The 16,194-nt window shown below is 37.9% G+C and overlaps 1 protein-coding gene across 1 annotated transcript in view; it reads left to right on the forward strand.

The window, feature by feature from the left end:
- Positions 1-1,084: 1,084 nt before the first annotated feature.
- Positions 1,085-16,194, forward strand: part of FAM186A (family with sequence similarity 186 member A) — a 59,635-nt gene continuing 44,525 nt past the window's right edge. Inside the window, exon 1 of the mRNA XM_036019042.1 lies at positions 1,085-1,428. Coding sequence (XP_035874935.1) covers positions 1,249-1,428 — 180 coding nt within the window. The 5' untranslated portion in view covers positions 1,085-1,248. The remainder of the gene's footprint in view (positions 1,429-16,194) is intronic.

Below are 16,194 nucleotides of genomic sequence, written 5' to 3' on the forward strand. Positions count from 1 at the left end.
CTTTAAAAAACAATTACTTTATGATCCTCTGTCTCCACAACATACCGGTTGTTTAATTTCATAAGTTTACAACAAGGACTCAACATTGGACTACATTTACAATAAGTTTAAAAACCCAACATAGAAAGTTTTTGTAGAGAAATTAAGTTATACATCCCCAACTTGTATAAAATCTAAACCTACAAAATTATATAGTTTATGAATACATACACCTATAGTAAAACTACATAAACATAGACCAGACATAAATATATCAAATTCACGATAGTCATTGCCTGTAACAAGGAACAGAGGGGAAGGAAGGAGTCTGGGGAGAACACCAAAGGGTTCTTCAACTTTATCTCTAATGCTCTTTTATTTATAAATATCTGAAGCAGATATGACAAAACATTATTATTTGTTCACTCTAGGTGATAGGCACACAGCTATATGACAAATCACTTTCTGTACTTTTTCACATTTTTTAAATTAAAAAATAAAAAAGCTACACAGTCAACAAAACTACCCACTCCTTTAATTTCTCCAGCCTCCCAAATCCTTTCACGTCCTCTGCAATCAAAGGAACTGCCCAAAGTACTGCTCTTTCAGTTAGAAAGTATACTCTAGCATTCCCTTCAATTTCAGGAGCCAACTACGGAACTTCAAAATCTTGTTCAGTCAGGTTCCTTGAGAAAAACGGGTACCTAGGCAGTGCAAAGAGTGTGAGCATCATTCAAATAATATCTTCTAAATTACTACATGCCAGGAAAAGTTGAGGGGCAGCTGAGGAAGTTCTAACGCAATTATTCCATTACAGGCTTAAAAATTCTTAAGCAAAATTTCAAGAATAGAGAAGAACCAGGAGTTACATTTGATAGACTGGATCTTGAATTCTAACAGCTAGATTTTAAGTCATTTAAGCAGGGCTATGTCTTCTGTTTCTTTTATCGTTCCTGTTGTCTATTCTTTTTTTACCCACCCTCCCCCCTTCACCCTTCTACCATCACAGAATATAGAATGTTTAGTTCTCTGCATATAATAAGCACTCTGTAAATGTCTGAGTCAATGATAATGTCACAACGGGTCTTTATGACATCACCAGAAACAAAATACTATGCTTAGCAAAAGATTAGTGGCAGGGTAAACCACAACCTCTGAGATCAGGAACGACCTCTTCTAGCTTCCTCGTGGACAGGTTTATCAGCATTTGCCTATATTCTGTGGGAAAAGAAGAAGAAATAAAAGAAAATCACTCAACTTTTGAAAATAATGTTCAAAATGAAAAATGAGATAGACAATGAATCTGATTCAGAAAATGAAGTTGTGGATTATACCATCTTGTCCAGAAAAGACCTTGATAGATTAGAGGTCCCTAGACTTGAGATCCCTATCTCAGTACAGCAAATCATCTCTAAGATTCAGCAAGCGCAGCTCTATCGAGCCAGACAGGTAGGTAGTACATGAGAATTTTATAGGTTGCAACTTTTTTTTTTTAACTTTCCATTACCAGCTACATTTTTTTTGAACTCACTTTATTTGCATGATATTTGACTATGTTTGAGGCAACTTTGATTTCAAATGACAATTTCACCTGACTCTGTGGATAAACAAACTCCAATTTTATATTAATCTCTTTCACTTTCGTGTTAGAATTAATCAAGCTTTTAAACAAATCACATGTGCTATTGAATAATTGAGATACAAAGACAAAATCTATAGCTAATTTTGATACCTAATTTTAGTCAATAGTTTTCCTTTTTTTCAACTAGGCTTTTATCAATTAGCTATTAGCAAAAGAAATAGATTGCTTTGAATTCTAGCTCCTTTTATTTCTCCTGAACACTGGGTGGAAGAAGGATTTATTGGCCAAGAGAAATCCAAACACAGTGAACCAAGAGCTTAAATAATATGTCAAATAGACTCCAAACAATTAGGGCTATCCTGCATTCTATTCTCTCAGGCAAAGCAACAAAATCAGTCAGATTAATAGAAATTAATTCAGGGGAAGTTCTTTTCTCATATTTAAGGAGTGCTAAATGTTATACTTTCTCATTCTCCACATAGACTTACTCCTGCTCCAGGTCCTCACTATTAGCAACAGTAACAGTGTTTGCTTTTAACAACTTCATCCAGGTATAATTGACATACAATAAATTGTGTATCTACAAGTTAATTAGTTTTGATATCCATAAACACCTGTGAAAACTCCATCACAATCAACATAATGAATTACACATCACCCCCAAAAGTTTCTTCATGCCCCTTTTTCAATCCCTCCCACACATCCCTCCTTGTCTCCTGACCCCAATCCGCAGCCAACCACCAATACACTGTTACTATATATTATATTGCATTTTAAAACAATTTTATATAAGTGGAATCATACAGTACCTACTTTCTTCTGTCTTCTTTCACTTAGCATAATTATTTTGACATTTACCTACATTATTGCATATATAAATATCAATAGTTCATTTTTTTATTGCTGATTATTTGTCCATAAGATGAGTACTCGGGTTATTTTGGGTTTGGGGTTATTACAAATAAAGTCACTATGAACATTTCACATGAATATGAGAATATTCATAATCTATGAACATAAATGAGCTTTTATTTCTTTTTGATAAATACCTAGGTTTGAAATGGCTGGGTAATGTAGCATGTAAATATTCAATTTTTAAAATAAACTACTACAAACTTTTAAAAACTGGTTATATGATTTTGTATTCCCACAAGCTATATATGAGATTTTTCAATCACTCCTCATCTTTATCAACACAGCTGTGTCTTCTGAACACAGTATATTTCTCCATTTATTTAGGTCTAATTTTTTCAGAAGTGCTTTGCAGTTTTCAACGTCTATATGTCTTGCATAACTTTTGTGAGATTTATTCCTAAGTATTTCATTTTTCATACTATTATTTTCTAATTTCCATTCTTACTTGTTCTCAACTAATATTTAGAAATATAGATCTTTGTGTATTAATTTTGTATACTGAAACCCAGTGGTTAGTCCTCATAGATTTTCTTTGTACATTATTTAGGTTTTTCTACACACACAATCCTGTCATATGCTAATAGAGGCAGTTTTATTTTCTCCTGCATACATTTAAACTTCATTCTTGACATACTGAGTAGGCCAGGACCTCCTGTATAAATTTGAATAGAAGTGATGAGACATCCTTACTTTATTCTTGATTTTCAGAGAAAGCATTCAGTCTTCCACCATTAAGTATAATAAGAGCTGTATATATTTTATAATGCTCTTTATCAACTTGGGGCAATTCCCTTCTTTTCCTAGTTTGCCTATTTTTGATCATGAATAGATGTTGGATTTTTAAAGTTCTATAATTGCATACATTGTGATACGACCACCACAATACATGTAGTTAACTTCCATCACTGCACATGGTTACAAATTATTTTCCTTGAGATATTTTAATATTTACTCCCTTAGCAATGTCAAATATGCAGTATAGTATTATGAACTATAGTCGTCATGCTGTACATCATACCCACATGACTTATTAATACTAAGTTTTATCAAAAGCTTCTACTGCACCTAGGGGAATACTTATGTGTTTTTCTCTCTTTGAATTTGTTAATATAGTAAATTACGTGGATTTATGAATGCTAAACCAACCCTGAATTTTTTAGATAAACCCCATTTACTAATAATGTAGCATACTTTTTATCATCTTTTAATAAATTTGCTAAAATTTTGTTAACAATTTTTGTGCCCATGTTTATAAGCTATATTAGCCTGTATACTTTTCTTGTGATGATATCAGATTAATGCTAGCTTTATAGACTCAAGTAGAATATTCTCTACAATTTTCTGTAAGAGTTTGTTGAGGAATTGGCATTTCCTTTGACATGTTTGGTAGAAATCACCAGTGCTTCAGTGGGGTAGGGAGGAAACCATTGTAACCATTGAAACGGGGTATATTTCATGGAAAGGTTTTAAACTACAAATTTAATTTTAAAAAATCATAGGGCTATTCAGTTTATCTTATTTCTTCTTCAGTGAGCTTTCACAATTTGTGTCTTCCAAGGAATTTGCCCATTTCATCTGAGTTGTTGAGTTTACTGGTCTAAAGTTGTTCACAAAAATCTCTTACTAACCTTCACTATCTGTAGAATCTTTAATAATGTCACCTCTCGTTTCTGATATTTTTTTCTGTCTTTTTTCTCTCTTTCTGTCTCTTTCTTTGCTTATCAGTATGAATGTTTACCAGTTTCTCTCTTGCTTATTAGTCTATAGGTTTATCAATTTTATTGATCTTCTCAAAGAATCAATTTTTTATTTCACTGATTTTTCTCTAATTGCTTTTCTGTTTTCTGTTTTACTGAGTCCCATATTTATCTTTATTACTTCATTTACACTTTTTACTTTGGGTATAATTTGCTCTTCTTTTTCTAACTTATTTTTAAATTTAAATCATTTTTAATTTGTCAATTACAGTTGACATACAATATTATATTAGTTTCAGGTATATACCCCAGTGATTAGACATTATATAACTTACTAAGTGATCATCTTGATAAGTCTAATACATGTCTGACACCATACATAGTTATTAGAATATTATTAACTATATTCCCCATGCTGTCCTTTCTGTAACAACCAACTTGTACTTCTTAATCCCTTCACCTTTTTCACCCATCCCCTAACCACCCTCCCATCTAGCAACCATCAAAATATTCTCTGTATCTATGAGTCTGTTTCTATTCTGCTATTTTATTTTTATTTTTTAGATTCAATTGTTGATATATGCATCTGTTGCCATTATATTATTCATATTCTTTTATCCCTTTCTTCTTCTTAAAAAAGATCCTTTAACATTAAATGTAATATTGGTTTGGTGGTGATAAACTCCTTCAGCTTTTTCTTATCTGGGAAGCTCTTTATATATCCCTCAATTCTAAGTGATAGTTTTGCTGGGTAGAGTAATCTTGGTTTTAGGTCTTTGCTTTTCATCACTTTGAATATTTCTTCTCAATCTCTTCTTTGCAAAGTTTCTGTTGAGAAATCAGCAGACAGTCTTAATGGAATCTCTCTTGTAGGTAACTAACAGCTTCTCTCTTGCTTCTTTTAAGATCTTCTCTTTGGCCCCGGCTGGTGTGGCTCAGTGGATTGAGCACTGGCTCACAAACTGAAAGGTCACTGGTTTGATTCCCAATTAGGGCACATGCCTGGGTAGCAGGCCAGGTCTCCAGTTGGGAGTGTGTGAGAGGCAACCATTTGATGTCTCTCTTACATTGAGAAGTAATGTAACTCCCACTCTTTCTACCTCCCCTCCCCTTTCTCTAAAAGTAAATAAATCAAATCTTTTTTTAATAAAATCTTTTAAAAATAAAAAAGGTCCTCTCTTTGTCTTTGACCTTTGGCATTTTAATTATGATGTGTCTTGGTGTGCGCCTCTTGGGTTCATCTTCTTTAGGACTCTCTGCTTCTTAGACTTGTATGTCTATTAGTTTCACCAGGTTAGGGAAGTTTTCTGTTATTATTTTTTTAAATAGGTTTTTTTAAAATAACTTTTCCCTTGTAGCTGGATGCTTTATTTTTTAAATATATTTTATTGATTATGCTATTAAAGTTGTCCCATTTCCCCCCTTTATTCCCCTCCACCCTGTACACCCTCTCCCACCCACATTCCCCCCCGCTTTAGTTCATGTCTATGTGTCGTACTTATAAGTTCCTGGGCTTCTACATTTTCCATACTGTTCTTGCCCTCCCCCTGTCTATTTTCTACCTACCATCTATGCTACTTATTTTCTGTACCTTCTCCCTCTCTCTCCCCCTCCCTCTCCCCTGTTGCTAACCCTCCATGTGATCTCAATTTCTGTGGTTCTGTTCCTGTTCTAGTTGTTTGCTTAGTTTGCTTTTGTTTTTGTTTTAGGTGTGGTTGTTAATAATTGTGAGTTTGCTGTCATTTTACTATACATGTTTTTGATCTTCTTTTTCTTAGATAAGTTTCTTCAATATTTCATATAATAAAGGCTTGATGATGATGAACTCCTTTAACTTGACCTTATCTGAGAAGCACTTTATCTGCCCTTCCATTCTAAATGAAAGCTTTGCTGGATAGAGCAATCTTGGATGGAGGTCCTTGTCTTTCATGACTTGGAATACTTCTTTCCAGCCCCTTATTGCCTACAAGGTCTCTTTTGAGAAGTCAGCTGGCAGTCTTATGGGAACTCCTTTGTGGTAACTGTCTCCTTATCTCTTGCTGCTTCTAGGATTCTCTCCTTCATTTTAATCTTGGGTAATGTAATTATGATGTGCCTTGGTGTGTTCCTCCTTGGGTCCAACTTCTTTGGGACTCTGAGCTTCCTGGACTTCCTGGAAGTCTATTTCCTTTGCCAGATTGGGGAAGTTCTCCTTTATTATCTGTTCAAATAACTTTTCCACTTGTTACTCTTCCTCTTCCCCTGCTGGTACCCCTATAATTTGGATATGGGAATATTTAAAGATGTCCTGGAGGTTCCTGAGCCTCTCCTCATTTCTTTTGAATTCTTGTTTCTTCCTTCTTTTCTGCTTGGTTGTTTCTTTCTTTCTTCCTTCTGGTCCACTCCATGGATTTGAGTCCCAGTTTTCTTCCCATCACTATTGGTTCCCTGTGCATTTTCCTTCATTTCACTCAGCATTGCCTTCATTTTTTCATCTAATTTGTGACCAAATTCAACCAATTCTGTGAGCATCCTGATCACCAGTGGTTTGAACTATGCATCTGATAGGCTGGCTATCTCTTTGTTGCTTAGTTGTATTTGCTGTGGAGCTTTGATCTGTTCTTCTGTTTGGGCCTTTTTTGTCTTGACTGCCTGTTACATAGTGAGGGGTGGAGCCTTAGGTGATCACCAGGGTGGGTCAGCCTAGTCCTTGGGTTGTGACGCTATTTGTCGGGGCCGGGTTGGAGAGGGAACAATGGCTCTTGCTCGACACTCTGTCAGATTTCAGTCCCTTCCTCTGCTTCCCCCAAGCAAACTGGGTCCTTCTGGTGCTGATTCCCATGTGGGTGGCCTTGTGCACATTCTAGGACCTTGTGGGTCTCTCCAACGAACTCTCCTGTGAGGCTGGGCATCTCCCCTGGCACCTCAACCCCCACAGGTGTTTCCAATAGGTGTTTTGAGGCTTTATTTCCCGGCACTAGAACCCTGGGTTGCACAGTCTTCTCTTTCCCCAGTTTCACCTGGTTTATCTGCATGTGAATGTGGGACCCCTGCCAGTCAACCATCCACCTTGCATGCAGCGCCCTTCCACAGTTCACTGCCTCGCTGGGTCTACCTGCTGCCACCCTATGCCCGGGTCTGCCCGCTGCTGTCTTGCGGGCGCGGGATCCATCAGCCATCACTTTTTGTGCCGGGGACGCTCCCCTCCGCCCACTTCCCAACTCTGCCCCTTCTACTGGTCTGGCTGAATGTATCTATTTTAACTCCTTGGTTGTCAGACTTCAGTACAGTTCAATTTTCTGTCAGTACTGGGTTTTTTTTGTTTATTTGTTTCTAAGTTTTTGTTGTCCTTATTTTTGTTGTGCGAGGAGGCACAGTGTGTCTACCTATGTGTCCATCTTGGCTGGAAGTTCAAATAGGTTTTTGTGGGAAGCTCTGACCTGCAGAGTTCTCCCAGGTATGGAGGATGAGAATGAGTCATCCAGGACACATTCTGTTGTTCTTTCGGGAAAGGGGGTGGAGATTCCCTCTAGTGGAGAATGCTTCAAGCCCTTCAGGGCATTTTATTGGGATATAGCTTTTTTGAAATAGCTTTTATTGAAATAGCTTTTATTGGGATCGGTATGCACAGAGGTATACAGTAAGCATGCAAAGCTTGTCAATCAATGTCTACAGGCCACAGTTACAGAAAACAGATATTATCTATAGATAACAATTGAGGAAACACAGAGATCTGCCTCGGGTCCAGGTGTGTTAGATATGCTGATGCCAGAGGGTTGTTAAGGCATGGTTCATGAGATTAGGAGTTCACTCCCTTATACTTTGAACTTAAACATCTGATTTATATCAACAGGACTATACAAAGCAAAGCAAGCTTCAAGGGACACAATGTATTCTTCAGGCCTGATTTCCCAAGGGAACCCTCAGTGCTAGTATCAGGTCATGCCTGCCTCTAGCACTCCCGGTGTTTGCACTGAGACTTACAGGCAAGGCTTTGCTTGCTTGAGGCTACAGTTTCTGATACCACCCAAAGTGGTCCCCAACAGGTCTTCAATTTCTTTCTTTCTCTGTTCTCATTCTGGCACTCCATGATGTAAATGTTGGTATGCTTGAAGTTTTCCCAGAGGCTCCTTACGCTGTCTTCATATTTTTGGATTCTTTTTTTCTTTTTGTTGTTCTGATTGTTTTTTGCCCTCTTATATCCCCAATTGCTGATTTCATTCTTAGCTTTATCTATATTATTGTTGATCCCCTGTAAATTATTCTTCATTTCAGTTAATGTAGCCATCATTTCTGATTGATGTTTTTTTTATGGTTTCTACGTTCTTTATCACACTGTTGAAGTTCTCACTATGTTCCTTGAGCATCCTTATATAACCATTGTTTTGAATGCTGTTTCTGGTAGCTTGCTTGCCTCCATTTCATTTAGTACTTTTTTTTTTTTTTGAAGGTTTCTCCTGTTCTTTTATTTGGGACCTGTTTCTTTGTCTTCCCAGTTTGTTTGCTTCCATTTGTTTCTATGTATTAGGTAGACCTGTTACATCTCCCAGACTTGGTAGAGTGGCCTTGTGTAGCAGGTATCCTATAGGGCCCAGTGGCTCAGCCTTCCCAGTCACCTGAGCTGGACTCTCCAGGTATACTCTTATGTAGGCTCTGTGTTCTATCCTGTTGTAGTTGAATCTTGATTGCTGTTGGTGTCACTGGAAGGGAATAACCCCTCCAGGCCAATCAGCTGTGAGAACTGAGAACTGGCTGCAACTACAGCAGAGGTGCTGCTGTTTGAGAGTCGACCCTACAGAGTCAGGCTAGCTTCAGTGGGGCTATGGTGCTCACTGAGTTCACCACTTGAGTGGGTTGTTCATGGAGGTACTAGGGTTGTTATCTGGCATGGTCTGAAGCTGTCTGTCCACTGGGTGCACTGGCTCTGTGACCTCGCAGGAGTTGCAAGGATGGCCAATGATGTGCCTTGCCTGGGGCTACCTGGCAGAAGTTACAGAACAATCTGCAAATGGCTGCTACTTGTGCTGGGCTTGGAAGTGCCCAAGAGAGGCCAAACTGTAAATCAAGGTCAGAGGTATATGGTATGCAGAGGCCAGATGCTGCTTGCTTGAGAGATTTTAAGAAAGTCTAAGGCATGAGGCAAGAGAGGACATTTGTATGGACAAGCCACTGGAAACGGCTTAGGTGGGCTGGCAAGGTGGGTGGGGCAAGGTCTCAGGGAGTCCCCAGGGTGGGGCTAATAGTGTTAGCTAGGTTGATGGAGACTCAGATATGGTGCCCACCTACTGGCTCTGTGGGGAACAGGGGTTCTCAGAAAAGTAGCAATGGCCTCTGCCAGCACTTTTGTCTGGCAGAAAGCAGCTTCCCCAGCTCTCTCCTTGATGCCAGACAATTCAGTACTCCCTCATAAACCCCTGGTTCCTTTCAAGCTGTTGCCCCAGTACTGGAGCTCAGAGGAAGTGACCCAAGTGAGCCCATTTGCAGGCCCTTTAAGAAATGCCTGGGACTGGCAGAAGTCCCTCATCTCACTCAGCCACAGTCTCTGTTGGTTTTTACAGGCAGAAGTTATGGGTACTTATCTTCCTGGCTCTAGAGCCCTGAGCTGGAAAGCCTGGTGTGGGGTGGGGAGGGAACCCTCTCTTCTCAGGAGGGAACTCAGCCAAGATATCCCTTCCAATTTTAAATTGCCACACATGGGGTGGGACCAGCCTGTTCTGCATCTCCACTTTTCCTACCAGACTCAAAGTGATTTCTTCTTTACATATCTAGTTGCCTAGTTGTAGGACTTCCATTTAGCTATATTTCAGGCAGTTCTCCCAGTTTCTTAAGGTAGAAGCTAAGTTCATTAATTTAATAATATTTTTATTTTATAATAAGTATTTTGTTCCATACTTTTCCTTCTCAGCAAATAATAATGCTGTGTTTGTACTTTATTCAAGTTTCAATACTTTCCTTTTGAGTTTTTCTTTTTTTCCCCACTTTTTTCCTTTGATCCATGACTTATTTAGAAGAGTGTTATTTAGTTTCCAAATAGTTGGAGATTTAAAATTTTATTTTTAATTCAATTTTATTGGATTCAAAGAACTTATTTCATATGATCTGAATCCTTGAACTTTTTTTTTTTAATTTTTACTTATTTTTAAAGAGAGAAAGAAACAGAGAGAGAGAAATATCATTATGTGAGACATGGCTTACAACCCAGACATGTACCCTGACCAAAAATCAAACCACGACCCTTTGGTTCACAGGTCAATGCTCAATCCACTGAGCCACACCAGCTAGGGCCCTTGAAAATCTTTAAAAATGTGTTTCATGGTTCAGAATATGGTCTCTATTGGGAAATGCTTTGTCTGTACTTGAATGTAATTTGTTATCTGTTGTTGAGTTGAGTGCACTATAAATAATGTTGGTGTAAGAAATGTCTGGGCCTTTAGAGAAGTTTTATAAGAGTTTATCTGAACCAAAACTTATCACAGTTGCTTCAGAGAGTAACATTTTTTCCTTTTCTTCTATGCATTTGAAAATAAGGAGGGAATATAAGAAAGATTTCATGAAGGTGGGAAAAAACAAGGTGGGGATTGGATTACAAAGTAGCTAACAAGATTATGTTTTCTTTTGAGGGTGGTTATGCTTATTTCAAAGATGTATAAACCCAGATGCACAGAAACAATGGTCAGGGCTTGCTTAAAAAATAAACTGTTTGCTGAAAAAGTTATATGCCTGTGGTTAAAAAATGACCTGCCCAGTTAAAAATTTATAATCAGATCACCCTTAAAGGATAATTTTCATAGAACCCACAATAACTGTTACATCAGTTTAGTATATAGTATTGTTCAAGTCTTCTATCATTTTTTTCTCAACCATATCTACCAGTTATTGAGAAAGGAAGATAGCAATTTTTTACTGTAATTGTGAATTTGTCTAGTTCTAGCAGTTCTATCAAATTCTTAATGTACTTTGTGCCTAGACATTTAGAATTGCTATGTCCTCTCAGTGAATTGGCCACTTCACCATTATGAAATGACCCTATTTATCCTTAGTATTATACTTTTTTCTGTACTGTATTTTAGTATTAATATAGCCATTCAAACTTTCTTTTGATGAGTGTTATCATCCTTTTACTTTTCTACCTTTTACTTTTAATGTATTTAGGTTATCATAATTAGAGTAGATTTTTTTTTATTCAAAAACAGATAATTGAGTTTCTTATCCAATCTGACAATCTCTGCCTTTTAATCAGATGTTTAACCCATCTACATTTAATGTGATTATCAATATGGTGAGATTTAAATTTAGCATCTTGCTATTTGTTTTGTATGTCCCATGTGGGGTGTTTTGGTTTTCTTTTTATTCTTTTTTTTAAACTTTTTTTAGATTCAATATATTTTTATAATTCTATTTTTTTTCTTTCATTGGCTTATTAGCTATAATTATGTTTCACATTTTTTAGTGATTTCTTTAGGGTTTATAGTATTTAGATTTCAAGTGGTATTATACTACTTCATGAACAGTGTATGAACCTGACAGCAATATTCTATTGTACTTTTTTCCCCACCTGGCATTCATGATATCTTTATCACACTTCTATGTATGTTATAAACAATATTTATTACATTCTAGTTACTTTTGCTTTAAACAGGCAACTACACATTTTTGAAAATTTTAAAGGATTTAATTTATTTATTTTTAGAGAGAAAGGAAAGGAGGGAGAAAGAGGGAGAGAAACATCGATGTACAAGAGAAATATTGATTGGTTGCCTCTCACAGAGTAGTCTGGGCTGGTGTGGCTCAGTTGGTTGGAATGTTGTTCATACACCAAAAGGCTGGGGGTTCAATTCCCAGTCAGGATATATCCAAAAATTGCAGGTTCAACCTCTGGTTGAGGCATGTATAGGAGGCAACCAATCAATGTTTCTCTCTCACATCTCTCTCTCCCCCCTTACCCCTCTCTCTAAAATCAAAAAACATATTAGAAAAAAGAACTTGCCTGTGAAGCCATATAGTTCAGGACTTTTAATTTTGATTTTATTTATTTATTTTTAGAGAGAGGGGAAGTGAGGGAGAAAGAGAGAGAGAGAAACATCAGTGTGTGAGAGCTATATCTATCAGTTGCCTCTCATACCCACTACTGGGGACCTGGCCCACAACCCAGACATGTGCCCTGACTGGGAATCGAGCTGGCGACCCTTTGGTTCACAGGCCAGCACGCAATCCACTGAGCCACACCAGCCAAGGCTTTTGCTTGCTGTGATTTTTTTTTTTTATCATTGCTTCACTTTCATTAGTTGTAATTAGTCTATTCAGGTTTTCTGATTCTTCCTGGTTCAGTTTTGGAAGATTGTTTCTAGTAATTTATCCATTTTGCCCAGGTTGTCCAATTTATTGCCATGTAGTTGTTCATAGTATTTTCTTACAATCCTTTGTGTTTCTATGGTGTCACTTATTACTTCTGTTTCATTTCTAATGTTATTTGAGTTCTCTCTCTTTTTTTCTTGTGAATCAGGTTAAAAGCTTATCAACCTCGTTTATCTTTTCAAAGAACCAACTATTGGTCTCATTGATCTTCTTTATTGTTTTTTCAGTCCCTATGTCATACATTTCTGGTCTGATTTTTATTATTTTCTTTCTTTTACTTACTCCAGGCTTTTCTTTTTTGTTCTTGTTTCAATTTTTAAAAAATTTTTATTTTTGATTTTAGAGAGAGAGGAAGGGAAAGATGGAGAGAGCAAGAGAAATGGTGTTCCACTAATTTATGCACTCATTAGTTGATTCTTTTATGTGTCCTGACCAGGGATTGTACCTGCAACCTTGGTGTATAAGAGTGATGCTCTAACCAATGGAGCTACCTGTCCTGAGCTGTTCTTTTTCTAGTTCTTTTATATGTAAGATTAGATGGTCTGTTTGAGAGTTTTCTTGCTTCTTGAGGTAGGCCTGTAATGCTGTGAACTTCCCTCTCAGAGCTGCTTAGGCTGTGTCCCACAGAGTTGGGGTTGTTGTGTGTTCATTTTCATTTGTTTCCATATAATTTTTTATTCCTACCTTGATCTCATTTTAACCCATTAATTGTTTAATAACATGTTGTTTAGCCTCCATGTGTTTGAGTGTTTTTAAGTTTTTTTACTCTAGTTGATTTTTATTTTCATACCATTGTGGTCAGAGAAGATGCTTGCTATGATTTCAATCTTCTTGATTTTATTAAGACTTAATTTGTACCCTGACAGGTAATCTACCTTTTTTAAAATGACTCAGAGAGGAGAAGGGAGGGAGAAAGAGAAGGAAAGAAACATCAATGTGACAGAGAAACAATGATCAGTTGCCCTTGCACACACCCCGACTGGGGAACCAAACTCACAACCCAGGTATGTGCCCTGACTGAGAATCGACCCTTCAGTTTGCAGGACAATGCCCAATCAACTGAGCTACAGCAGCCAGGGTGTGATCTATCTTTAAGAATGTTCTATGTACACTAGAAAAGAATGTACAAGAATATTCTGCTTTTGTAAGAATTGTTCCATAAATATCAATTAAATCCAGCCTATCCAGGGTGTCATTTAAAGCAGCAGTCGCCAACCTTATTGGTACCAGGGACCGGTTTCATGAAATACAATTTTTCATGGACTGGGGGTGGCAGGGAGACAGGAGGCAGAACTCAGGTGGTAATGTGAATGAAGCTTGCTCCCTTGCCTGCTGCTTTTCTCTTGCTGTGTGGCCCAGTTCCTAACAAGCCATGGGCTGCTACTGGCCCATGCATGGCCTGGGGGTTGGGGACCCCTGATTTAAGGTCATTGTTGCCTTGTTGATTTTTAGCCTGCAAGATCTACTCATTGATGTCAGTGTGGTGTTAAAATCCCCTACTATGACTGTATTGCTGTTGGTCTCCCTCTTAATGTCCATCAAGATTTTTAAAAATGTATTTAGGTGCTCTTATATTGGCTGCATATATGTTTATAAGGGTTATATCCTCTTGTTGGATTGATTCCTTTAGTATTATGTAGTAACCCTCTTTATCTTTTTTATGACTTTTGTTTTGAAGTCTATTTTGTCATATATAAGTATTACCACCCAAGATTTTGGGGGGAGGTTGTACTTGCATGGAATATTTTTTTCCATCCCTTCACTTTCTTTCCTTTTCTTTCTCCCCTTACCCAAGGACATTTTTTTATTTTACTTTTTTAGAGAGAGAGAGAAAGGGAAAAAGAAGGTAGAGAGAGAAATATCAATGAGAGAGAAACATCGATTGGTTGCCTCTGTATGCACCCAGACCAGGGATCCATGCTGGGACCAGGGTTTGTACACATCCAGACCAGGGGTTGCATGTGCCCACAGCTGGACTAGGGATGAGCCTGACTTAGTTATGTGCCCTGACCAAGAATTGAACCCACAACCTTTCAGTTACAAGATGACACTCCAACCACTGAGCCACAACCAGCAAGGCTCCATCCCTTCACTTTCAGTGTGTGTGTGTGTCTTTTGTTCTGAGATGGTTCTCTTACAGACAGCATACATATATGTCATGTTTTTACCTCCAGTCAGTTACTCTGTGTCTTTTGATTAGACCATTTAACCCATTTAAGGTTATTTTTGATAGGTATTTACTCATTGCCATTTTTCTTTATATACATGTTCCTCTTTTTAAAATATATATATATATTTTTATTATGCTATTACAGTTGTCCCAATTTTTCCCCCTTTGACACATTCCACTAGGCACCACCCACTCCCTCGGCAATCCCCTCACCTTTGCTCATGTCCGTGGGTCATGCATGTAAGTTCTTTGACTACTGCATTTCCTATACCGTACTGTACATCCCCAAGACTATTCTGTGACTACCTATTTGTACTTCTTAATTCCCTCACCTCTTCACTCATTCCCCCACACCCCCTCCCATCTGGCAACCATCAAAATGCTCTCCATATCTATGATTCTGTCTCTTCTTCTTGTTTGCTTAGTTTTTTAGATTCAGTTGTTGATAAATATGTATTTATTGCCATTTTATTATTCATAGTTTCATCTTTTTTTTTCTTAAATAAATCCCTTCAACATTTCATATAATAATGGTTTGGTGATGATGAACTCCTTTAGTTTTTTCTTGTCTGGGAAGCTCTTTATCTGCCCTTTGATTCTAAATGATAGAACCGAAGGGCAGATAGATGGCTGTCGCGATCACCGACTGGCAGTGACCTCGGAACACTGCAGATGGCTCGTCAAAACACGAGAAAAAATACACAGAGACAACCAGGTCATGTGGGAAAGTAGGAATGGAATAGCCACTATCTCTAGTGGGGAGCACCTCGTTCCCCTGCCAGAGAGGCTTTTTATTGGGTTCATTTACATAAGAATTCAGGTAAAGCTCATTACTCATTGCTTAGGAAGTAAGGATCAAACAATAGATAACAAGGAAGTATGAGGGCCTATTTTGAATCAGGGTCAAAGAGCTGTAAAACTTTAAGGAATAAACTTACTTCTTCCTTGGACCCTTATCATTTAATTGAGAGCATTCTAAACAAAGCAGGTTTCACAGGATTTTACATATTTTTTCTTAGGCCTGATTACCCAGGGAACCTGCCCTTTCCAGCAGAGCGGCACCACCCTGTCATTGTTTCAGGCTTAGGTGGAGCAAGGGAACTAAGGCAACTAAGAGATTAGGAGATTTTCTCTCAGACAATGAGGACTCAGGCTTTGTCAAAGCCAAGAGGCGAGGGTCCATCACTCCCTTTTGCTGTAGCCCCCAAAGTCCTTCCTTGGAGGCCTCTCACGTGATCGTGCCAGTCTTAGGTCGTTCCCCCCTTTGGAGAATCTTACCTGTCACTGGCTAACCGACCAAGCATTGGGGGCCAGTTATGAATGAAGTAGCAGAAGCAGTGCTCCTGTCAGGGAGCTAAGCTTGTCTCCTTGGTGGTTTATGGTTCCAAGGTCATTCCCTCAGCCTTAGCCTTGACAGGGATTACAGCTTCTGATATCAGTCAGGGTGGTTCCCAAAAGATGGTTAGAACAATCTTGGCTGTAGGTTCCCACTTTTCATGACTTTGAATTTTTTTTTT

Source organism: Phyllostomus discolor, chromosome 2 (genome assembly GCF_004126475.2).
Source record: "Phyllostomus discolor isolate MPI-MPIP mPhyDis1 chromosome 2, mPhyDis1.pri.v3, whole genome shotgun sequence".
Lineage (NCBI taxonomy): Eukaryota > Metazoa > Chordata > Mammalia > Chiroptera > Phyllostomidae > Phyllostomus > Phyllostomus discolor.